The following is a 26,479-nucleotide window of genomic DNA, read 5'->3' as shown; positions in this document are numbered from 1 at the left end:
AAAAAGTTGGAATCTTGGTTCTGTACAAAAACGGTTCTCTAGAACACACTCCTTAAATGTTTAAATAAATTTTTATTTTTATTTAAAAAAAAATGCCTCTGTCACTTATTTTATACAGCGTTCAATTCCAGCACAAAGTTTCCTGCCTTGCTAATTAATTCTCAGGAGAGAATTAATGATGATGAAACTAATGATCTTGAGAATGTGTTTGTCACTTATTTTATACAAGCATTTAGTTCCAGCACAGTGGTCCTGCCAGAAATGACGAGAGAGAACTTGAAACAGAGACTCATCAGCAGACGTAGCCAACGTCATATCGACACCTTTAAGTAATCCCCTGATATAAGGGAAGAGATATTTTATTGTCTATGGATTATCATTTATTCCCTGGGGAGTTGGGTGTCATGCCACGACAGAGATATTCTTCCCTGGCAAACGATTGTGTCATCGACTTGTATTACAAAACTTTTTTGTTTTCCTACACTTCCTCTTTTTTTGACAAAGCAGTTTACGCATTTTTTGCGGTTCTGTTGCCAATTTCAATTTGATAGTTTATTGAGCTAATTGCTCACTGACCCCTTCAAGTTGGGGAGTTCTCAGTTTTTCCAATGCTATAAAATGATTTCCGTCTTGTTTCTGGAAAACAGGTTTGACTGATTCTGCTTGCAAGAGACTGGAACATCTGTTTTATTGTTTTTCGGAAGGGCTTATTGAGGACGACATAGATGACCGGGTTGATCACGGATGATATCAAGCCAAGGAGGGTTGTGATCCGACCTGCCTGAAAGATAGCCCAGTTGTTGAACCACAACATCTGGATTAACACAACAACGAAAAACGGCAACCATAAAAAACAGAAGAAGCCAACAATGATGCCGTAGAGGAGGAGTGACCTGGTTTTTTTCCGGTATTGGGAGTTTGGATCGTAATTGAACAGGCAAGTGCTTTGGATTAACGGCCCCTTTAGCAGCTTTCTGGTCACCGAAAAGATCCGCACATACAAAATGAGTATCAGGAGGCCAATAAGAAGGAAATGAACGAGGAGGAGTACAATGTAACCCGGTGTGAGGACTTCCGTAAAAATACATGTCTGGGTTTGATTCCAGTCATTCCAATAAAGGGGGACAGAACCTAAAATGAGACTATACATCCACAGCACCCCGGAGATAAGAAAAACGCGCTGATTCGTCATGAGGGTGATGTAGCGAAGCGGCTGCATGACAGAAAGGTACCGGTCTACTGTGATCGCTAGGACATGGGTGAGAGACGTGCCGCAGGGCAGCAGGAACGTTATGTATCGCATGAGGCAAGCTTGTTTCATGGTGTAGAGGGAAGGACAGAGGTAAAAGACGATCTGGTATGGAAGTGATAGTGCCATTATGATGTCAGCCAAAGCGAGTGCAACAACAAACTGATTTGTTGGTGTTCGTAGCCGACGGAAACGGATGATTGCATAGATTATTATTCCGTTGCCAAAGAGCATGATACACATAATGAAAACGAGAAATAGTGATAGCCATTCCTGTTTCTTGGTTAAACCGAAGAACGTGAGTGTCTCATTGATTGTCGTCTGATTAATTACATCATCGGCCATTCTGATTGGTTTGGTTTTAAATTGGAACTTCGAGCAAAGAAATCTGAAAATAAAAAAAAAAGATAAAAGTTATACAAAATATAATATAACAAATCATCTAAAATTATTTTACTCGGATATTTTAAAAAAATTTTTGATTTGGACGTTTTTAAAAATTGTTTGATTCGGACATTTTAAAAAATTATTTGATTCAGACATTTTAAAAGATTATTTGATTCAGACATTTTAAAAGATTATTTGATTCAGACATTTTAAAAGATTATTTGATTCAGACATTTTAAAAGATTATTTGATTCAGACATTTTAAAAGATTATTTGATTTGGACATTTTTAAAAAATTATTTGATTCAGACATTTTAAAAGATTATTTGATTCAGACATTTTAAAAGATTATTTGATTCAGACATTTTAAAAGATTATTTGATTCAAACATTTTAAAAGATTATTTGATTCAGACATTTTAAAAGATTATTTGATTTGGACATTTTGAAAAATTATTGTACTTGGACATTTTAAAAAATTATTTGATTCAGACATTTTAAAAGATTATTTGATTCAGACATTTTAAAAGATTATTTGATTTGGACATTTTAAAAGATTATTTGATTCAAACATTTTAAAAGATTATTTGATTCAGACATTTTAAAAAAATTTTTGATTTGGACATTTTTAAAAAATTATTTGATTCGGACATTTTAAAAGATTATTTGATTCAAACATTTTAAAAGATTATTTGATTCAAACATTTTAAAAGATTATTTGATTCAGACATTTTAAAAGATTATTTGATTCAGACATTTTAAAAGATTATTTGATTCAGACATTTTAAAAGATTATTTGATTTGGACATTTTTAAAAAATTATTTGATTCAGACATTTTAAAAGATTATTTGATTCAGACATTTTAAAAGATTATTTGATTCAGACATTTTAAAAGATTATTTGATTCAAACATTTTAAAAGATTATTTGATTCAGACATTTTAAAAAAATTTTTGATTTGGACATTTTTAAAAAATTATTTGATTCGGACATTTTAAAAGATTATTTGATTCAAACATTTTAAAAGATTATTTGATTCAAACATTTTAAAAGATTATTTGATTCAGACATTTTAAAAGATTATTTGATTTGGACATTTTGAAAAATTATTGTACTTGGACATTTTAAAAAATTATTTGATTTCGAAATTTATAAAAATTATATGATTTGGACATTTTTAAAAACTATTGTACTCGGACATTTTAAAAAAAATATTGGACTCTGACATTATAAATTCTGCATTATTTGTAACAGTTTGGTTAAAATGTGAATGCTAAAAGGTTCGGTTTAATGCATCAGGGGTAATGTTCTTGGAAGAAAAGTGAAAGGAAGAAACTGAATAACAAATGTTTATATTTTTCTCATTAGGTTTGTAGGGGTGCAGAAGTTTAAGTAATTAGGTTTGTAGGGGTGCAGAAGTTTAAGTAAAATTAAAGCTTTTTACCCCAAACAAAATAATAAACAAAAAAAAAAGAATGAAACAAAACGACACCTCCTTCTGATTTAAAATGTACCGCATTTATTTTTTAACAAAAACAAGGTGAATAAACAAAGGTCCGATCGGTGAAAGTTTTTCAAAGTCATTATGATTAAAATGTTAGATGAAAGTCCTTCGTGGAATCAAGGAGTTTAGACGGTTAAAGTTCTGTGTGAAAATAATGAGATTATTTTAAAGTTTGTATTTTATCTGGTGAAGTTCGCCTTACTTAAAAGTCCCATGAGAAAAGTAATTCGTGAGGAAAGTAATTCGTTGTTATTAATTAGAAAATGTGCAGAGTGGATGCATATGTGCATAAGTGATTTTTGAGTGACGGCGTCGGCAGCGACGATGTTGTGAAGACGCGAGGCATGTTCTCGTGTGTTGTCAAAACGACTGAATGAACGAAATGAATTGAATTAATTGAATTCACTGAGTTAAATTTAACCCTGGAAGACTGTTTAATGCGTTTTTATACATTTTGGGGCCGGCTCCAAAAATAAGATTGCTACTGCTGATAGTTTAGTTTTTGGAAAAGCGTTAAAAAGACGATCTTCTGAATTTTCTCATTGGTTGCTTGTGTCACGTGATACTGTCGCCAACTACGTCTGCCAGAAATATGTTTATTTTACTTTTGTTGTTGTGCGAAAAGTGTGTAGGCGTATTTGAAATTGTGCCGTTGTTGGAAGAACTTTTTTGTGCAAACAGCGCGGGGAAATTGAAATGAACAAAGGTTCGTTTATTTGCGCACAAGCTTGTGTGTGTGTGTGTGTGTGTGTGTGTGTGTGTGTGTGTGAGTAACTGCATAGGTTCTACATTGTTTGCGATTATTAACAGAAGTTTTTTCATTTCTAATTTGTGTTTAAAAACACTGCATTTTGTGTTATTATAATTTTCTCAAATCTATTTCAAAAACAAAAAAAAAAAAATATGCATTTATTTTGTGAGATTTTCAATTCGGTCCTGAAACTGCGTTTGTCTGCCCCTGTTATGCTCTCTCCAAATGTCCCAACTAAAAACCAAAAATGTACCTAATTGCCCTAAAAAAAACTGAAAGGCACAACTTTTTTTTAGAATTAAAAATATTTCTGTTTTGTAAAAAAAACAAAAAAAACTTGGATATTTTTCTCATGAGGTTTCATATTGTTTGCGACTATTAACAGAATTCCCAGCGTTATTGATAATGTTTTCCCATTCCTTCATTTCTTAATTATTATTATCATTCCTGTTTGAATTGATCTTTTGAAACATGACGTAAATCATGACGTCAGGCCAAAGCTTATATTTATCCCTCTCCCACGGCGGGATGATGTAACGCAAGGGTTGGAAAATGGGATTGAAGATATGGGTTTGTTATATGTTTGGTATATCTGGGTGTCCGGCGTTGCCCAGGTGTTCGTAGGTGTGTGTTGAGCAAATGAAAATTCAAAAAGTTGTAGTAGTAGGCAGACTCGAACCCGTGGAGGTGTGTAAGGGTGTTGGTTGAGGAAAAAAAAAAAAAAAGAAGGAAAATTGCGAGTGCAAAAAAAAAAAAAACAGTGGTAGGAGGCGGGCAGGCTCGAACCCATACCACGAAGGAGGAAAAGAAAGTAAAAAAAAATAAAAAATGACGCGTTAGCTGTTGCACCCATTGCCAAACCGGAAGTGACGTAGGTTTAAATTAAGGCATGACTTTCGAAAATATCGGCAAAAAAAGCGACCCCTCCCTGTAGAAAAGTGTCTAGTTGAGGGTGAAGGAATTAATGTTTTTGGCCAATTTTTCGATATTTATCGTCTGAAGGGTCGAGCTTCAAAATGATACCGATCTAATAAAAATCCGTCACCTCTGTCCAAAGTCTTCGCGAGACATACAAACATACATACATACATACATACATTTAAACAGACAGGTGAGATTTATATTATAGAAGATTACAGGTACGTGCAAAATGAATGCCGATGCTCAATATGCATAAACATTTTGAACCCTCCCTTTACTTAAAAATTCACCAAAAATTATGAAATGATCCTTTATTCTAATGAAATTTTCAGTATTTATCAAATAATGATCAGGGATTATAATGAACCCATTATTTTTATTTGTGAAAATGTATTATTTTGCTTAAACAAAAAATACTTTTTTTTTTTTTTTTACATAGGCATCACCACATTATCAAGGCCAAGAGGCCACTCAAGGATAAGGGTTAAAGAGTGTACAGTAGAAATTGGACATTATAGTAATCATTAGTAATGAAAATTTGGTAAAGTTGATAACTTATATGGAACGGCTCATCAAGAACTTATTTACTTTAGACTTGAACACAACCATATTGTAGTCAGCCGGAAAGCAGGAAAACGGAAGACAATTCCACAGGTGTGCAGTTCTAAGAAAAAAGCTTTGTTCATGGAATCTACGTTTAGGTTTAGGCACAGATAAAGAGTGGGGGGAATTAGTGATAGTGTTTTCTGATAAACTTGTGAAAGTTTGGTGAGGGGGGCATCATAGGTTGGAGCTCAGCTGAGCACCTGCCATTAAAATAACGATAAAGCAGAGACAAACTCACAACATCTCTTCTGTGAGAAAGAGGTTGCAGAGAAGAGAAAAGGACATCCCCTACGAGGCTACGAAATCTATTTTTAACTCTATCAAGGCAGGATAATTCCTTTCTAGCAGCTCCTGAACAAATGTGGCAACAGTACTCCATACTTTGTATGAAGCAACCGACGTGTCAATATCCGGTTGGGAGTTTTATTATTTTATTCATAAATCCCCACAATACATCGCCATCCGAAATAGCAGAGCTAGTGTGAGAACTTCTGTTAAGAACACTGGTGAAATGTTTTTTTTTTTTTGTTTTTTTTTAACAAGGGTGTCACCACTTATCAAGGCCCAGAGGCCACTCGAGGATAAGGGTTAATAGGTATACATTAGTCATTGTGATTTTAGCATAGTAAACAGTGGGAATTTTGTAACTTGGATTACTTAGGGGGACGATTCAATTAGAACTTGTTCACATTGGACTTTTTCTTTTTTTTTTTTTTTTCATAGGTATCAACTCATTATCAAGGCCAAGAGGCCACTCAAGGATAAGGGTTAAAGAGTGTACAGTCGAAATTGGACAATATAATAATCATTAGTAATGAAAATTTGTTAAATTTGATAACTTATATGGAACGGCTCATCAAAAACTTATTTACGTTAGACTTGAACACAACCATATTGTAGTCAGCCGGAAAGCAGGAAAACGGAAGACAATTCCACAGGCGTGCAGTTCTAATAAAAAAGCTTTGTTCATAGAATCTACGTTTAGGTTTAGGCACAGACAAAGAGTGGGGGGAATTATTGATAGTGTTTACAGCTAGACGAGTGTTTCTTGTGAAAGTTTTGCGAGGGGAGACCATAGATTGAAGCTCAGTCGAACACTTTCCATGAAAATCACGATACATCAGAGACAAACTCGCAACATCTCTTCTGTGAGATAGAGGTTGCAAGGAAGAGAAAAGGACATCTCCTACGAGGCTACGAAGTCTATTTTGAACTCTATCAAGGCAGGCCAAGTCCTTTCTAGCAGCTCTTGCCCAGATGTGGCAACAGTATTCCATCCTTGGACGTACCTGGCTCTTATATAGATAGAGAATTGCATCAGCAGTGAGATATCTACTGGATCGATAGAAAGATCCCACCATTTTTCCAGCGGCCTTGGCAACAGATTTGATGTACGTGTTCCATTTAAGATCAGGAGTAATGGTCAAGCCCAGAAGCTTGTCAAAACTTGAGGCCTCCTGAAGACGAGAGCCATTCATTTCAATTGATGCCAGATGTGGATCAGAATGTTGATGATGTAAAGATGTGGGGTTTTTTACTATTATTTTGTCCTAGACTTTTATAAGACATGAACATTTTATAGAAAGTTGAGAGGAGTTTTTGTTTGTTTGTAGAGATTGCATGCGAGAGAGAGGGGGGATGATTGTTTATGTAAAGGAGGATGGGGTATTATTTTTTTGTTGCTTTCACATTTTTTTTATAATCACCCGGAAGGCTCATGAAGCTGAGAATTTGGATTTAGAAAAATTATAAATAAATAAATAAATAAATAAATAAATAATTCATTTATTTTGAAAAAAAAAATGCTGCATCGTATTACCTGTTTTTTTTTTTTTTTTTTGTTTTTGTTTTTTTTTTTGGTTCTTTTTGTTCTTTTTATAAAGGGGTTACCAAATATCAATTTCTCATTATACCTTAGTAAAATTGATCTCAATACTTTTTTTTTAATCCTTTTTGTTTTTTCCCCCCAATTGGGGCTTGGAATGTAAGAGGATACTATTTGGGATCGTGTCTAACAATGAACTGTGGGGAGTTGAGCAGGAAGATGTCTGTTCACATTACATTTAAACTTCTGCAGGTGAGTACAGTCAGGGAAGCAGGAAACAGGGATGGAATTTCAAAGTCTAGCAGTTCGAGAGAAGAAATTATTAGAGTAGAAAGCTTTCCAGGTTAGTTGAGATTATTTCAACCAAACTCTGACATTTCCGGCTTAACGTACACCAAACATTTTGAAATTATGGTGGAGACGTACCTCAGCAAAGCAAGAAGAAGAAAGTTGTTTGGGAATTTTTGAGTGAACATGATCAAGTTGCGAGGATTAAATAACACAGCTCATTCGTCGTTCAGATAAAATTCCTTTGTGTCCACCTCAGTCTGAGGAGGAATAAAGGCAGTGGATTTTGCTTTGGGTGACAGTTTTGTGTCTGAAACTGGTGAAAAACTAGATTTATTGGTTCAGAGAAAAAAAAAAGGAAAGATGCACAGGGATATATATATATATATATATATATATATATATATATATATATATATATATATATAGAGAGAGAGAGAGAGAGAGAGAGAGAGAGAGAGAGAGAGGCGAGTAGATAGATAGAGAGAGAGAGAGAAAGAGAGAGAAGGCGGTTAGAGATAGATAGATAGATAAAGAGAAAGAGAAGTAGAGGAAAATCAATAAAAAAATGGAGAGAGAAGGGTATATATATATATATATATATATATATATATATATATATATATATATATATATATATACGTTTTATTTTTTATTACCGTATCTTTCTGTTAAATTACATTATTGTTTCGGCTACACGCAACCCCCCCTTGACCCCATTCACTCTTACACTCTTTCATCCCAAAATTGCGAACATTTCTGTAAAAGTCTGAGGACGCTACAGACGGCCAAAAAAAAACAAAAAAAAAACGGCCGAGTAGCCGAAACTATAATGTAACTTACAGAAAGATATGATAATAAAAAATAAAACACATATTTGCTCTACAACAGTATTGAGCACTTTCTTCAGTTTTTATTAATTACGATCTCCACTATATATATATATATATATATATATATATATATATATATATATATATATATATATATATATATATATGAAACAAATAACTGACAAAGTCCTAAATATCAAATTTCAAGATGTTGTCCATCTTACAATTTACTCCTTTAAGTGTGTTGGCATGCACAATTCTTGGCAGCAAAATGAAATTCAAACATGACGTAATAAAAGAAAAAATAAAATGGAATTACAACTTTTCAGATTTTGTAATCATGCCCAAGTGCATTTTCTTTTCTTTGAATGAATTAGTAGGTGCTCTTTCTTCTGATGAGTTAAGGGCAGAATAAATTCATTGATTGATATAAAAATTAAATGAATGATTTTATGCTACGAAACAGGTGCTGTAAAGAATTGTGCATGTCAACGTTCTTAAAGCAATAAATGGTAAGATGGTCAACATTTTGAAACTTGGAATATAGAATTTTGTCATTTATTTGTTATATGCTCTGTAGTTACATCGAGCTTCATAAATTAAAGGATTCGTATTAATAAAAGCTGAAATATAATTGAAAACTAGAAATATATATATATATATATATATATATATATGTGTATATGTATATATATATATATGTTTTAAGAAAAATAGAAAAACCGAATGAAATTATTAAAAAATCAACGTTTCGTCCTTATTTCAAAGGACATCTTCAGGATAATTGAAATAAAAATGTAAGAAAAGAAAAAGTCATAGATCGTGCGAAAAAGACAGTTTTTGAATCCTACCCATGTCGGGAAGGACAAATATGTGTGAGTGTGCGTATGGGAAGGTTGGGTTGTTCGATGTCTATATATACACTTTTAAAAATGCATTAAAATAAATATGTACATTTTTTTTAATGCATTTTTAAAAGTGTATATATAGACATCGAACAACCCAACCTTCCCATACGCACACATATTTGTCCTTTCCGACATGGGTAGGATTCAAAAACTGTCTTTTTCGCACGATCTATGACTTTTTCTTTTCTTACATTTTTATTTCAATTATCCTGAAGATGTCCTTTGAAATAAGGACGAAACGTTGATTTTTTAATAATTTCATTCGGTTTTTCTATTTTTCTTAAAACATAACGTCAACCACCGCTGGTATTTTTTAATTCCTTATACATATATATATATATATATATATATATATATATATATATATATATATATATATATATATATATATATAGGTTTGAGGTGTTCAAAAGTCAGAACTAATGAAGACAAATTGTTAAATAGTGCTCAATAAAAAGAGCAAAATATTTTTTTATTATTTGGGGTAAACAGTTACATATGGTCGCTACAAATAGCCATCTGTTTCAGTCAAAGAGACTTTATCAGGCGTCGAGAGGTTCCAAGTCACCTGATGAAGTCTCTTTGACTGAAACAGATGGCTATTTGTAGCGACCATATGTAACTGTTTACCCCAAATAATAATAATAATAATAATATATATATATATATATATATATATATATATATATATATATATATATATATATATATATATATCTGGCACAATCACGTTGACACACCGGTTCTCGCCAGATCACCAAAGTTAAGCAACATTGGACCTGGCCAGTACCGGATGGGTGACCATTTGGGAAGGTTGGGCGCTGTATGTACCACGCTGAGTCATAGAAATTTCCAGGTTGGTATCTGGAGGTGCATTAATTCACTGGGAGAGGTATGCACCCCCCCCTCAAGTCTTCGTTAAGAGATGCATCTAGGAGAAGGAAACTCTGATGTAAAAACCTGCGGTCTACTGTATACTCTGTACTGTGGCAGTCATCTGCACCGACAAAGGTTAGCAGTAATACAAAAAAGTGTGGTTGGTTCTACACAAAGCCTTCACCACTAAAAACAAATAATCTGTATGGATTTCTGAGCAACTTAGTTGTTGTGGCGGAACCTCATACATTGAAATCGACGGGAGAGTCCGTCATATATATATATATATATATATATATAAGAACAAGTAGTTAATAAAACATGTTAAAAAACACCTTAAAAAAGAGTTAAAAACATATTTAATTTTACAAAGGAAACACTAAATAAATGGATAGTCCTTAATCCGCAGAGTTTCGAAGAAATACTTTCCTTCTCATGAACGGGTAGGATTTAGCAAAATGCGGGATCGGATTTTGCTTGCAAAAGTATTAAATGAAACTACAAGTAAGTCATAGATCTTACTTGGTAACAAAAAGTGAAGCAGAGGGAATAGGGTGAAAAAAAAGTGATTTCACGTGAATGGATAGTCGGGTGAAGGGTAAAATTTCATATATATATATATATATATATATATATATATATATAGAGAGAGAGAGAGAGAGAGAGAGAGAGAGAGAGAGAGACGGACAGACAGACAGACAGACAGACAGACAGAGGGAGATGGGAGGAGAGAGAGAGAGAGAGAGGGAGAAATTTATAATTGTACGCAATGGCCACAACCGAGAAGAGATTCCAGTTACACAAGTTTTTTTGTTTGTAGACAAACAAAACAAAGATAAACATTATTTTTTTATCAGCAAAGTTAAAAAAAAAAAATGCAATCTCGTGACGTCACTGATAGCATTGAAGTCATCGAATGACGTAGGCAATGTTTATTTTGATTGAGCACATATTTGACTCTTTATCCGGGATGAAAGGTCAAACGACCCAAGTGACCGATATCCAAACGTTTCTTATCTTGCAGGTGAATGAAACGTGATGCAAAAGCAACGGCGGGAATATCGGGTTAGGGTTAAGAAGTACTTATGCAGTTTACGGACCGTGCTGGGTTAGTTATATTAACATTTAGAAAGCCATTCTTAATATAAGAGAGGGGCCTAACTATTCTGTACAGGCTTTTTGAAGATTATAATAGTATTCTATGGTTAAAATCTTATGACAATTGGTAAAATAGAACCTACATTTTCAAACCAATAAAATATGCCCAAATTTTCCTACATTTGTATATATATAGTTTTCTGCCAGCCACGAAGCCATCTGTGATTCCATTAGCAAGGAATTAACCTCATGACCCATTTCAACCATGAGAAATATAATTGAAATTTTAACATTTATTTTTTAAATGTCATAACATCCGGCCATAGTGATCTAATGATTATAACATCATGATCTGCGCTGCAATATATATATATATATATATATATATATATATATATATATATATATATATATATATTGCAGCGCAGATCATGACCTATATATATATATATATATATATATATATATATATATATATATATATATATATATATATATATATGCTAGCATGGGTACCCATATAGCGCTATTTAATAAAATCGATTTTTCTTAATGCCATATGCAAATGACATGACCTCTTAATTGTATCTTATCCTCGAGTGGCCTCCGGGCCTTGATAAGTGGTGATTCCTTTGTAAAAAAAAAAAAAAAAAAAATCTAGTTTGCAAGAATGAAACTATATATAGAAATAAATGAAACACAAACAGACAGGAATACGATTATTTAGAGTTATTGTGTTATTTAGAATGATGGTGAGAGAGTCTATGCCATTTCTGAAATGGACTTTTTCCCCTGTCCATTTTGCAGTATGTTGCTGTTTCTGTGCAGTTCTAGGGGGTTCACCATCCCAGGCTTTACTTTTTCTCTTGAGAACAGGTTAGACGTAAATACACCTGACAAACCCAACAAGCAGCAAAATCCCACCCTTACATAGTAGAGATCCCTAGATGCCAGAGAGCCTTCTACTTCAATAGTTTCTTCCCTAGGACTGCTAGACTTTGGAATTCCCTTCCTGGTACCTACTTCCCTAACTGTACTGACATGCACAGGTTCAAGTGCAATGTAAACAGTCATCTTGCTGCTCAACTCCCTACGTTGTATCCCTGTAAATTATGTCCCAGATAATAGCCCCCTACATCAAAGAGGCACTGTGCCTTGTTTGGGGTGAAAATGCAATAAAAAGAACACATTATTCCCGACGCATTAAACCGAATCTTTTAACGGTCAAATTTAAACCAAACTTTTATTGTGCATAAAAGCTATCACAAACGTTAAACGTTCCTTGTCGGTGTTGTTATTTTTGTATGAAGTTGTTATTTTTGTATGAAGTTGTTATTTTTGTATGAAGTTGTTATTTCTGTATGAAGTTGTTATTTCTGTATGAAGTTGTTATTTTTGTATGAAGTTGCTATTTTTGTATGAAGTTGTTATTTTTGTATGAAGTTGTTATTTTTGTATGAAGTTGTTATTTTTGTATGAAGTTGCTATTTTTGTATGAAGTTGCTATTTTTGTATGAAGTTGTTATTTTTGTATGAAGTTGTTATTTCTGTATGAAGTTGTTATTTTTGTATGAAGTTGCTATTTTTGTATGAAGTTGCTATTTTTGTATGAAGTTGTTATTTCTGTATGAAGTTGTTATTTTTGTATGAAGTTGTTATTTTTGTATGAAGTTGTTATTTTTGTATGAAGTTGCTATTTTTGTATGAAGTTGTTATTTTTGTATGAAGTTGTTATTTTTGTATGAAGTTGTTATTTTTGTATGAAGTTGCTATTTTTGTACGAAGTTGCTATTTTTGTATGAAGTTGTTATTTTTGTATAAAGTTGTTATTTTTGTATGAAGTTGTTGTTTTTGTATGAAGTTGTTATTGCATGTTTTAACATATAACGGACCTATATCTTCAATCCCACTTTCCGACCCTTGTGTCACATCATCCCGACAAGGGACAGAGATAAATATAAGCTTTGACCTGACGTCAAATATCGAAAAATTGACCAAAAAACATTAATTCCTTCACCCTCAACTAGGCACTTTTCTACAGGGAGGAGTCGCTTTTTTCGTCGATATTTTCGAAAGTCATGCCTTAATTTAAACCTACGTCACTTCCGGTTTGGCGATGGACACAACAGCTAACGCATCACGTTTTATTTTTTTTTACTTTCTTTTCCTCCTTCGCGGTACGGGTTCGAGCCTGCCTACTACTACAACTTAAAAAAAAATTTTTTTTGCTCAACACACACCTACGAACACCTGGGCAACGCCGGACACCCAGATATACCAAACATATAACAAACCCATATCTTCAATCCCACTTTCCAACCCTTGCGTTACATCATCCCGCCGTGGGAGAGGGATAAATATAAGCTTTGGCCTGACGTCATGATGTACGTCATGTTTGAAAACATCAATTCAAACGGGAATGATAATAATAATTAAGAAATGAATGAATGGGAAAACATTATCAATAACGCTGGGAATTCTGTTAATAGTCGCAAACAATATGGAACCTCATGAGAAAAATATCCAAGTTTTTTTTTTTTTTTTTTTTTTTGTTAAAAAAGACCTGAAACAAAAATATTTTTAATTCTAAAACAAGTTGTGCATTTCAGTTTTTTTTTTTTTTTAGAGCAATTTTTTGTCACTTGTGAACTGAAGGCACAACTTTTGGGGTTTTTAGTTGGGACATCTGGAGTGTGCATGGCAGGGGCAAACAAACGCAATTTCAGGACCAAATTGAAAATCTCATAAAAATAAATACATACTTTTTTTTTTTTTTTTTAAATAAATTTCAAAATTATAATAACACAATTTTAATTTTTTAAACACAAATTAGAGGTTTTAAAATGCCTATACAGCACTTTTTTTCTCGCAATAAACTTCTGCCATGATTTAGTGATTTAGCCAAAAAAAAAATACAAAGGATACCTGTTCTAATTTGTTTAATTATTTTAATCTATCTATATCTATATATCTATAAAAGTGAAAGTGTCTGTCTGTCTGTTTGTCTGTGTACATTTCCCTACACAATAATTATGTCAATTTTCAATCTAAATTTGATATACAGGGTATGGAGATTTGTGAAAATCTTTGTAATCCGCGTTCGGTCAGAAATTTGGCTGTTAAGGGGTCAAAGTTCAACGATTTGACCTTTGAGAACTCTACCAAACTCCTCCGCCAATTTTGGGTATAAACACTTGAAATTTTAGATATAGGTTCCTTAGACATGGATCTAGCTTAATAACTTGATTTGAGTTCATAACTATGAAGGTTAAGGGGTCATAATAGGAGTAAAAGTTTTTTAAAAAATTGGATCTCTGCGGTCTCTACCAAATTACTCAGACAATTTCTGGTGTAAACATTTGAAATTTTACATAAAGGGTATTCAGAGATAGGGCCAGCTTTTTAATCGGTTTGGATCGAAAATTTGAGCTACCAATATATAAATTTATGTATGTATGTATGCATGTTTGCATGTCTGCCTAAAACTTTCGACAGACCGCGACGGATTTTCATAAGATCAGTATCGTTTTGAAGCTCGACCCTCTAGATGACAAATATCGAAAAATTGGCTAAAAACATTAATTTCTTTACCATCAACTGGGCACTTTTCTACAGGGAGGGGTCGCTTTTTTCACCGATATTTTTGAAAGTCATCCCCTCTTTTCAATTTTCTAACCGTAATTTAAACCTACGTCACTTCCGGTTTGGCAGTGTTCATAACAGCAAAGACGTCATATTTTTTCTCTATTCTTTTCCTCCTTCACAGTATGGGTTCGAGCCTGCCTTCCTACTACCACTATTTTTTTTTTTTTTGCTCAACACACACCTCCAAACACCTGGGCAACGCCGGGCACCCATGCTAGTATCTATAAAAGTGAGAATGCGTGTGTGTGTGAGAACACTTCTCAACCTATATACTCAATGGATTTTCGATCTACAGACTTGAAATTTGGTATATAGAGTATTCAGAAATGTGGAAAACTTTTTAATCAGTTTTCCTCGGGGAGAAAAGGGGCGCTAAGGAGTCAAAATTAAAAAATTAGTATGTGGGAGTCGTCAGATTTACTTTTCTGTTTGTCAACTGTTTTACAATTCTCAACCTATATACTCAAGGGATTTTTTATCTACAGACTTGAAATTTGGTATAGAGAGTATTCAGACATGTGGACAAATCTTTAATTGGTTTTCATCTGGAAAAAAGGGTTGCTAAGATGTCACAATTGAAAAATTGATATGTGGGAGTCATCCGATTTTTATCTGTTTGTTAACTGTTTCACAATTGCACATGCGTGAATCATTCACATTACAGATTCCTTATGTTAAGAATAAGTAAGTTTGGAAACACTTTTCATAGAACGTGTCAAACTGGCCTAATGGTTATCGTACTTGACTCACTGTTTTTAGGTTTTGGGTTCGATCTGAGCTCGAATATATATATATATTTTGCTTACAAGAAATGAACTGTTTAGAAAAAACATACTCCTCGCATGCACATGTCTCAGTTTTTGTGTGAATTAAAATATTCTATTTATGCATATTTTATGACCGGGCAAGGCCGGGCGGCCCTCTAGTATATAATATATAACGTTTGAACTGTCACATGGCTGTTGTAATTTATTAAATAATTGTAATCTATAATATAAATCTCACCTGTTTGTTTAAATATATGTATGTACGTATGTCTGTATGTATGCATGTATGTTTGTATGTATGCATGTATGTTTGTATGTCTGCCTAAAACTTTCGACAGAGGCGACAGATTTTCATGAGATTGGTATCGATTTGAAACTCAACCCTTCGACAACAAATATCGAAAAATTGACCAAAAACATTAATTCCTTCACCCTCAACTAGGCACTTTTCTACAGGGAGGATTCGCTTTTTTCACCGATATTTTCGAAAGTCATCGTCTTCTTTTTGATTGAATAGCCCTAATTTAAACATTTGTCACTTCTGGTTTGGGCGCAACAGCAAACACGTCACGTTTTTTTTTTTTCATTTTCTTTTCCTCCTTCACGGTATGGGTTTGAGCCTGCCTGCCCGCCTACTACCACTTTTTTTTTTTTGCTCAACATATGCCTCCAAACACCCGGGCAACGCCGGACTACCAAACGTAGTTATTTTATAAAATCTAAAAAATAAAAAACTTCAATTAAAATTTCAGAGAATATTTTATCAATTAATCATGGTGAGAAAAGTAATCAGTTTTTCGTCATTAATTCGTTTATGCAACTGCACTATCGTAGCAAAATTAATAATTTTTAATATTGAATTTCAAGGCAAACCGATGGTCTGTATTTAATTGCCAGGTTACAGTAATGAATATATCCAAAAATTATGAAAAACTATAAGGTAGAAAAAATTATTAAAATAAACATTTTTTGACGGAAATTCGTGAAAATAAAATGTTTGGCTAAAAACACTGGAGAGTTCTAAGGGGAGGTAAATAGCATGTACCTATTGACAATTTATTTTTAATAAATTGTGTGTTATTAATCATAACTGTCTTGTTTTTAGCATAATTGAGTTACTTCCGTCGTTATTATGTTACGTGTTCCCATGGAGAGAGATATCGAAATTTGTATCTCAAAAGCTGGGCTGCATTGGATAAACTGTGACAAACTAAAAAGACAGTTCTTCGATGGTGCTACAACCTGGACACTAACCAAAAGATTGGAAAGAAAGCTGGATGACACATGCACCTGTATGCTATGAACAGTGTTAAATATATCTTGGCAAGACCTTTCCACAGAGCAGCAACTTTATGGCAACCTACCTGCCATATCTACTACCATCAGGGAGTGACATCTACAATTTGCCAGTCACTGGCAAGGGAGCTGCAGACTTCATGGTACGGGTGAACAAGCATAGGACAATCTAGATCCATGTACATCCAGCAAATCGAACATGACGCCAACTGTGATCTTGACGATCTAAGGCAGCTGATGGAAGATGGGGAAATCTGGAGCGAGAGAGTCACATTGGTCTGGGTCAGGAGCCCGACCAGATAGATAGATATTTCCCAGGTTTTAATGATAAAGATCAAAAACTCATGCTTTTTTTTTTAAAAAATAATGTGGTAATATGTAAGTAGATATCATTGCTTTTAATTAAAATTGGCACAAAAAGTCAGTAGATCCTAGTGTTGGGACGATTAATCAGAATCGGGGATCAAAAATAATTGTACTTTTGGGAGTATCAGAATCGGAAAAATTTGTGCCTATTTTCCGATGTCAAAAATGATTCATTTAATTGCCTTTTTTTTTTTTATTTGATTTGGTTTAAAACAAAATCTTCCATCGCTGGTAATAATGATGAAATAATAAATATTTATTGATTTTAAGCTACAAGTAAAACTAAAATCTATAGATTATCCACCCACCACCACCATCACAAGTGTACTTTTATCTTTGATATCTGCATATGTGTTTTTACGGTAATTGTGAAAAAAAAAATAACAACTCTATATATAAAGAATCAGAATCAGAATCGGAATCGGTTATTGTATTAGAATCAGGAATTTAATACGGAATCAGTAATTGATTTTTGTTGAGATGTAAAAAAAAAAAAAAAAAAATTGTCTTGGAAGCAGGAAAAATATTGGAATTGTCCCATCACTAGTAGATAACATTGGTTTTTTGGCACTTCTGCAGTAATCAGACGGCGGCCATTGTTAGGGAGCGATAACTCCAATTTCTTGTTGGTCAAATAGCACGGCAAATAAGTAACAAGCGAGAATTTTTCTCCGAACAGAAAAATATTTGAAAACCAAAATATTTATTGTATAAAAATTTATCAAGATATAATTGTTAAAACATTTATTGAAAAGTCTGTGTAAGTAAATATAATTTTAGTAAAATAATTAATGAAATCATCATTGGATTTTTATAAAATAAATTTTTTATTTTTTTTGTTTTTCGAACAAATAAATAATTTCAATGAAAAATTTCTCCAAATCAAAGCAACATTTCATTGTTTATATTTTTATTTTTTATTTTTTTATATTTTATTCATTTATTTTTTATAATGGGAAAATATAGAGTCTATATGTCTTGGGGTGTGATGAGCTTTATAGATCTAGTCTCTGTGAGACCTTTATAAATCTTCAGGATCTTCTTAGCTTGGAAATAGATCTACAGGATCCACTGGTGTATGATTTCATGGTTGGCTGCTTTATCTGTGTAGATAATGCCTGGTCCTCAGACTTCCTCCTCTGGCAAAGATCTGTTGATGACATGTTCTGAAGTGTGTGTGGTCTTGGAACGTTGCTGATGGTCAGTTCCCTTTGTGATGCAATTTCTTCAGATGTGTGTCATTGGTCAGATATACTTTCAAGTATCGAGCTTCTTCTCGCTGGTTTGATGAACTGCCTATTCCTTCGGCAGATGTTATCACTTTCAGACTCAACTATGTATGATCTTGGTGACGTAGCAGAATGCTGAATGATTGCGGGCTCCCATAGCTTTTTCTCATGCTGGACGTGGACTTTTAGCTCCACGTCTACAAGGATACAGCTAAGAGATTCAGCATTCCTATCCCATCATAGTTAACCCCCTGACGAAGGCCAGACGAATAGTTGGATGAAACATCATAAAACAGCAACTATGAAGATGAGGATAACAGTTCGCAAATAAATAAATCTAAAACCAAACTCCTATCTTTACATCATTCAACACTCTGATCCCCATCTGGCATCAACTGAAATAGATGGCTCTCGTCTAGGGGAGGCTCCATGTTTTGACAAGCTTCTGGGTTTGACCTTGACTTGGATGCCTTCAAGTCCTGATAAACCGCCCCCTTAAGTGAGACACTTTATCAAATCTCCAATACTAACGATTACTACAATACTATCCCATTGATTACTGTACATGCAATAACCCTTATCCCCGAGTGGCTTCTGAGCCTTGATAAGTGGTGACCTCCATGTACACAGAAAAAAAAATCAATTGGAATGGATGGCTCTCGTCTAGGGGAGGCTCCATGTTTTGACAAGCTTCTGGGTTTCACCTTTACTCCTGATCTGAAATGGAACACATACATCAAGTCTGTTGCCTGTTGGGAAAATAGTGGGATCCTTCTACCGCTTCAGAAGATATCTCACTACTGATGCAATTCTCTATATAAAAGCCAAGTACATCCAAGGATGGAGTACTGCTGTCACATCTGGGCAGGAGCTGCTAAAAGCAGCCTATCCTGCCTTGACAAAGTACAAAATAGACTTTGTGGCTTAGTGGTGGATGCCCTTTTCTCTTCCCTGCAACCTCTCTCCCACAGAAGAGACATTGCAAGCCTGTCTTTGTTTTATCGTTATTTCCATGGCAAGTGGTCGTCTGAGCTCCAATTTCTCGTCCCCCCCTTGCCAATCTTTCACGATAAACACTCGTCTAGCTGAAACCACTGTCATTAATTTTCCCCACTCTTTATCTGTGCCTAAATCCAAACGTAGATTCTTAGAACTGCACGCCAGTGGAACTCTCTGCCACTTGCCTGTTTCCCACCTGACTACAACTTGGAAATCTTCAAATCCAACATAAACAAATTCCTGATAAAACGCCCCCTTAAGTAAGACACTTTATCAAAACCCCAATACTAATGATTACTACAATACTATCTCATTGATTACTGTATACGCAATAACCCTTATCCCTGAGTGGCCTTCGGGCCTTGATAAGTGGTTACCCCCATGTAAAAAAAAAAAAATGTACAAAAAAAACTTCTATTTTGTGTAATTAGAATTTTTAAAATTTTATTTTAATTCAATGAATGTGTTAAAAAAAACTTCTATTTTCTGTAATTAGAATTTTTAAAATTTTATTTTAATTCAATGAATGTGTTAAAAAAAAACTTCTATTTTGCGTAATTAGAATGTTTAAAATTTTATTTTAATTCAATGAATGTGTTAAAAAAAACTTCTATTTTGTGTAATTAGAATTTTTTAAATTTTATTTTAATTCAATGAATGTGTTAAAAAAACTTCTATTTTGTGTAATTAGAATTTTAAAAATTTTATTTTAATTCAATGAATGTGTTAAAAAAAAAATTCTATTTCGTGTAATTAGAATTTTTAAAATTTTATTTTAATTCAATGAATGTCTTAAAAAAAACTTCTATTTTGCGTAATTAGAATGTTTAAAATTTTATTTTAATTCAATGAATGTGTAAAAAGAAAAATACAAAAAAAAATTACATTAATAACTGTCCATCTTTGGCAAATTTCATTTATTTTGTGTAAAACTTCATTTTAATTCAATAAATATTTTATTTCGGGTTATTGTACTGTTATTGACTCTTGCCGAGATTTTCGATTCGATTGCATTGTCTACTCCTGATGTGCACTCTTGAAACCGAGACCAAAAAAGTTCTCCTGTGACAATAATTCCCAAATTGACCGTTTTTATTTATTTCTGAATTTAATTTCATTTATTTCAAGATTGTAAGTGTTCGTATAAAAAGAAGATGATTGTCTTCCCTTGTCCCGAATCGAACTCTTCAAAAGTGAAAACAAAAAAACCTAAAATGCAAAAGTGCCAAAAGTTCATGTTTTTTTTTTTGTGTGTGTGGCGCGTGTGTGTGTGTGTGGGGGGGAGGGTATTTTCTACTTACATTTTTTTTTACTGGTATGAATCCGTTCTTTGTTGCTGCTGTGTCCGTGTAACTGATAAAAAGTCACTAAAAGCCAGTCGAGGATAAGGGATAATGAGATGGATCGATTGTCAGTTGAAAGATGAAGAATATTATGAGATGATTGAAAATGATGGTCAGAATAGAATGGGCTTATAATTTTACTTCCGGTAATTAGCAAGGTCTTTTTTTTTTTTTTTTTTTTTAGATTAATAAGAATTAAGTTTTTCTGAGAAAATGCTTAAAAATGAGATCAAGATAGAGAGACTTGGTCTAGGAAAGTCATGTTATCCACTTGTTGGCGTGCGGACAGATCTGTGTAGAACAATAATGATGAAATCTATGTCGTTCTGGTTCCTTTTAAGTGGCTTGCACTATCTTAAGTATGTATTATGCATATGTTGCTGAGAGAGACAGAGAGAGAGAGAGAGAGAGAGAGAGAGGGAGAGAGGGAGAGATTATGTGTGGGAGTCCTGTATGAATAAAAACAATTCAAGCTGTTCTCCTTCCATTTAAGTAGCTTGCACTATCTATCTATCTATCTATCTATCTATCTATATATATATATATATATATGTATATAAATTGTCTGTATTTTTGAGATGAGGTGTTTTCATTGATTGAGATTGTCGGACTGACTTCCTCATCTTGGTTGTTATTGTCACAACGTTTCGGCCGTTTTGCCCTCCGGCCTTCGTCAGGTGTTTTGTATCGAACTAGGGAACCGTTTGTTAGGAGTCTCGAACCCAACCCTTTATTATTATTACGGGGGTACCCTGTTCGGACTCCAGCTGGGCTTTGGGACATAGTTGCTGATTCTCTGTTTTGAATGTTACTTTTTCACTGCCTTCGTTCAGGATTGAACTCAGCACCTTTGGGTAACTGTAAACTTTGATACAACGTCTAGGACCACTCGGTCATATGTCACTAGGACCGGTTCCCCAGTTCGATACAAAACACCTGACGAAGGCCGGAGGGCAAAACGGCCGAAACTTGTGACAATAACAACCAAGATGAGGAAGTCAGTACGACAATCTCAATCAATATATATATATATATATATATATATATATATATATATATATATATATATGAGCAAACAGTTAATAAAATATGTTAAAAAACACTTTGAAATGAGTTAAAAACATATTTAATCTGAAAAGGAAACACTAGATAAATGGATAGTCCTTAATCTGCGGAGTTTCGAAGAAATACTTTCCTTCTCATCAGAGGGTAGGAATTAGCAAAATGCAGGATCGGATTTTGCATGCAGAAGTATTTGATGAAACAACAAGTCAAAGATCTTACTTGAAAACAAAAAAAGTGAAGCATAGGGAATATGGTGAAGAAAAAGGTGATTACACATGAATGGATAGTCTAGTGGAATATATATATATATATATATATATATATATATATATATATATATATATATATATATATAAATATAATTTTATGCGTAAATTTTCAGTATTTACTTCAACAGTGCTCAATAGGTAAGTAAGGCTAGATAGTAAGTTATATATTTTTATAACTTACTACTATATATATATAGAGAGAGATAGATAGATAAGTACTCTCTCTCTCTCTCTCTCTCTCTCTCTCTATATATATATATATATATATATATATAGATAGATAGATAGATAGATAGATAGATCTTATCTATTTATCTATCTATCTATCTATCTATTTCCCCAACTGTACTGACATGCAGATGTTCAAGTGTAACGTGAATCGACATCTTGCTGCCCAACTCCCCACATGGTACCCCTGTAGCTTATGTCCCTGATAGTAGCCCCCCTACATCAAAGTGGCAATGTGTCTTGTTTGGGATAAAATGTAATATATATATATATATATATATATATATATATATATATATATATATATATATATATATATATATATATATATAAAAGTTTAATGGTTAAAGTTAAATTCTGTAGATAAAAATATCAAAAAAAAAAATATACATATATTTTTAAGTTAAGAATTTACTGTTTGGAACAAGGAACATACGGAGGAAAATTATTTCGTTAATCCATGGGTTTTCAATATTGGCTTATATCATCAGAGGAAATGAAATGCAATTAGCAAAATGTTCAGCTATGAATAAACAAGTATTTTGCTTTTCAGCACAAATTATTGAAAATGTTATTTGAAAGTTATTTAAATGGTGCTTAAAAGTCATAGAAAATGGATATCATACAACCTGGGCAGTCCAATATCAGAATGAGTTCAATAGTTTCCGGGATATTCCTGCCAGGTGGGACGAGTAGTTATCCAACGGGAAAATCAGATGTGATTGAATAATCTGATATATTTAGAATTTTTGGTTGTCCTATAACGTGATTTTGAAGGGTATATGTGATCGTTGTCTTCTTCGGCTAGGATTGTTCTGAAAGTATTACCTCAATGTAATATCTGACAAGATAATTCACTTGATCTCTAATCTGTGACTTATCTCATACACACACACACACACACACACACACACACACACACACACACACACACACACACACAAACACACACACACACACACACACACACATATATAATATATATATATATGTATATATATATTATATATATATATAAATATATATAGTAATTTATAAAATATATATGGCGATTAAGCCACACTGAATATTCGGTGTTTCATCCACTCTAGGATTCGTCAGGCTTATGCGCGAATTCTGTGGTTATTTCTCGTTTTTATATGGTCCTCTTCTGTTGAGGATTTTAGTTAGCCAATCAGCTTTCTAGTATCCACCGCACCTCTTCCTATCAGCCAATGGGCATACATTTTATTGAACAAAAGATCTGTTTTAGAACTAGGTTAGTGGTTTAAGGCAGACCTTTTCCTCCCTTTTTTTTATATATATATATATAAATATACATATGTGTACATACATATATGCACACATATATACACATACATATATACATACATATATGTGTGATCGTTTATGCATATTCATGTTTATTTAATTTATTTATTTGTTTATTTTCTATTGTTTTTATTAGTTTTAAAGCTATTTTGTATCGCTATCCTAGAGTAAGTTTTATTTAGTTTAAAGTTTACGCATAAATCTATACTTTTGTATATTAATTTTATGTGAGTAAATGAAGTAGCTATATATATATATATATATATATATATATATATATATATATATATATATATATATACTCTTCAGAATAAAATTATCTAACAATCAACTGGTATGGAAACCTGTGATTATAAGTTCTAAAAGATATTACTGGCAGTAATATTCTATAAGAATTATTCCACCTAAATAAAAATTGCTCAATATACAAGATAGAGCAAATAAATCAAATTTTTGTCATTCAATAAATTAAAAAATTTATGACGTGAAATGTTTGAATTTCAAATCAAAAGATTTTTATTATTCTATATAAGACAACGAATACATTTAAAATATCATAACTCCTTATCCTATAGGATTTTGATGTCTACCATCTCTTCGAAGGAGAAAATATTAGCAAATAGTTATAGTGGTTTACACCTTATTTGCTAAAGTCAGTAAGACATGGAAAATCACAATTAAAAGTTGTTTAAGTATTTAAATATCATAGAGTAAGGGAAGTTTATGAAAAGGATATAAAAATTCACATCCAAATTGCATGGTAAAATCCGAAAATATGACTCCACGTTACGTTACAAATGGAGACGATTTAGTGCTAGCATCAGTTGGTCTTAATGTTACGTGAGTTAATGACGTAATGAGATAGATTTTGAGAGACGTGCAGCTTAGTTTAGAGTTTGGAGAAAGACTGGAAACGTTAGATAAGTTAATATGAAAGCTATCGGCTGAAGGTTTTGGAAGCTGGGAGAAACGGAACTTTAGCATAATGTAGAGAATTATGTCTTTCATCTCCGATGAGAAGCCAAGAATAAAGTCAATGAAATAAGAAGTCAAGCTCGAGTTAGAATTAACAGCACATTCAATGATGGTTTTAATGTTAAGGCAGGAGTACATTAGGATTCTGTATTGAGTTTATTGTTTTTCATTTGTGTCTTAGAAATATTGTTCAGGAATTTTTGTATGAGTTTGTCCGAAAGAGATGCTGTATGTTGATGGTTTAATACTTGCTTGTGAAAAAATGTGCTTCGTGTAGTTTTTGACTTTTAGCTAACCACACACACACTCACGAACGGACAACTATCCTTTATATAATAGATAACTTGAAAATGGAGATAGATGCATATGATATGTAATGTTTTAAAGAAAATTCCAAACTTTGATAGCGTTGTGGTAAAATTTACTGCTATCAAAGTTTGGAAATTTCTTTAAAACTATAAAAAAAATGTCCTTCGTTTGAACATTATTTTGTCAATTAAATTTCCCATATCGCTGAATATTTTTACTTACATGAACAAATAATCGTACCAATGTTCTCTTAGGGATCATCAATTGTTTATCATGAAATCTACGCATCTATAAAAGTGAAATTGTTTGTTTGTGTGTGTACATTTCCCTACCAAACTACTCTGTCAATTTTCAGTCTACAGACTCAAGATTTAACATAACGTATATTGAGATTTGGGAAAATCTTTTTAATCGATTTTGGCTGTCAAGGTGTAAAAGTCTAACGATTTGACTTTTGAAAACTCTACCAAACTCCTCCGCCAACTTTGGGTCTAAACACTTGAAATTTTAGATGTAGGCTACTTGGACATGGATCAAACTTTTTAATTTGATTTGAGCCCAAAACAATAAATGTTAAGGGGTCAAAATTAGGGTCAAAGTTTTAAAAGATTTGTCCTTTGCGATCTCTACCAAATTACTCAGCCAATTTTTGGTCTAAACATTTGAAATTTTACATAAAGTGTATTCAGACATAGGGCAAGCTTTTTACTCAGTTTTTGGCCGAAAATTTGATTGCCAAAAGGTCAAAGTTGAAAGAGTTGACCTTTACAGACTCTACCAAACTCCTCCACCAATTTTGGGTCTAAACACTTGAAATTTTAGATGTAGGTTACCTGGACATAAGTCTAACTTTTTAGTATATATATACACATGCACATAAAGTTATGAACAGTACATAGGGCCCAAGTAAAGCCGGGCTGAACTGCTAGCATATATATATATATATATATATATATATATATATATATATATATATATATATATATATATATATATATATATTTATGTATATATATATCTTCCTCTCTCTCTCTCTCTCTCTCTCTCTCTCTCCATATATATATATATATATATATATATATATATATATACATATATATATATATATATATATATCCATATATATATATATATATATATATATATATATATATATATATATATATATATATATATATATATGCATGAAAGGACTCGACACTGAGTATCTTATTTTTCACACATGGACATTTTTTCAGCAACAACAATTTTTTTTACAAAGGACTAAAAAATGGGATGGGGGAAATCAAGATAAAGAAACAAACAAAACAAAAACAGGTTAATTTATGTACTTATGTGATAAACACATGACGATTGTTTTTTTTTTTGTTTTTTTTTTAATTTTGATGACTTAACATTGGCGCAGGAAATGCTCGTGTTATCTAGAAATCAA

At 32.7% G+C, this 26,479-nt stretch overlaps 1 protein-coding gene across 1 annotated transcript; it reads right to left on the bottom strand.

Moving 5' to 3' along the window:
• Positions 1 to 543: 543 nt before the first annotated feature.
• LOC145266291 (alpha-1A adrenergic receptor-like) lies at positions 544 to 21,198 on the bottom strand. The gene is made up of 2 exons (XM_080121837.1): positions 20,849 to 21,198; positions 544 to 1,637 (listed from the first exon to the last, which is right to left on the bottom strand). The coding sequence occupies exon 2, from the start codon at positions 1,592 to 1,594 to the stop codon at positions 581 to 583; it is 1,014 nt and encodes a 337-aa protein (XP_079977963.1). The 5' UTR covers positions 1,595 to 1,637; positions 20,849 to 21,198; the 3' UTR covers positions 544 to 580.
• Positions 21,199 to 26,479: the final 5,281 nt, after the last annotated feature.

This window comes from Euprymna scolopes, chromosome 41 (assembly GCF_053919585.1).
Source record: "Euprymna scolopes isolate OS-2025 chromosome 41, ASM5391958v1, whole genome shotgun sequence".
In the NCBI taxonomy this organism is placed as follows: domain Eukaryota; kingdom Metazoa; phylum Mollusca; class Cephalopoda; order Sepiida; family Sepiolidae; genus Euprymna; species Euprymna scolopes.
Note: the sequence above shows the minus strand (reverse complement) of the source record. Positions and strands in the feature narration are given on the sequence as shown.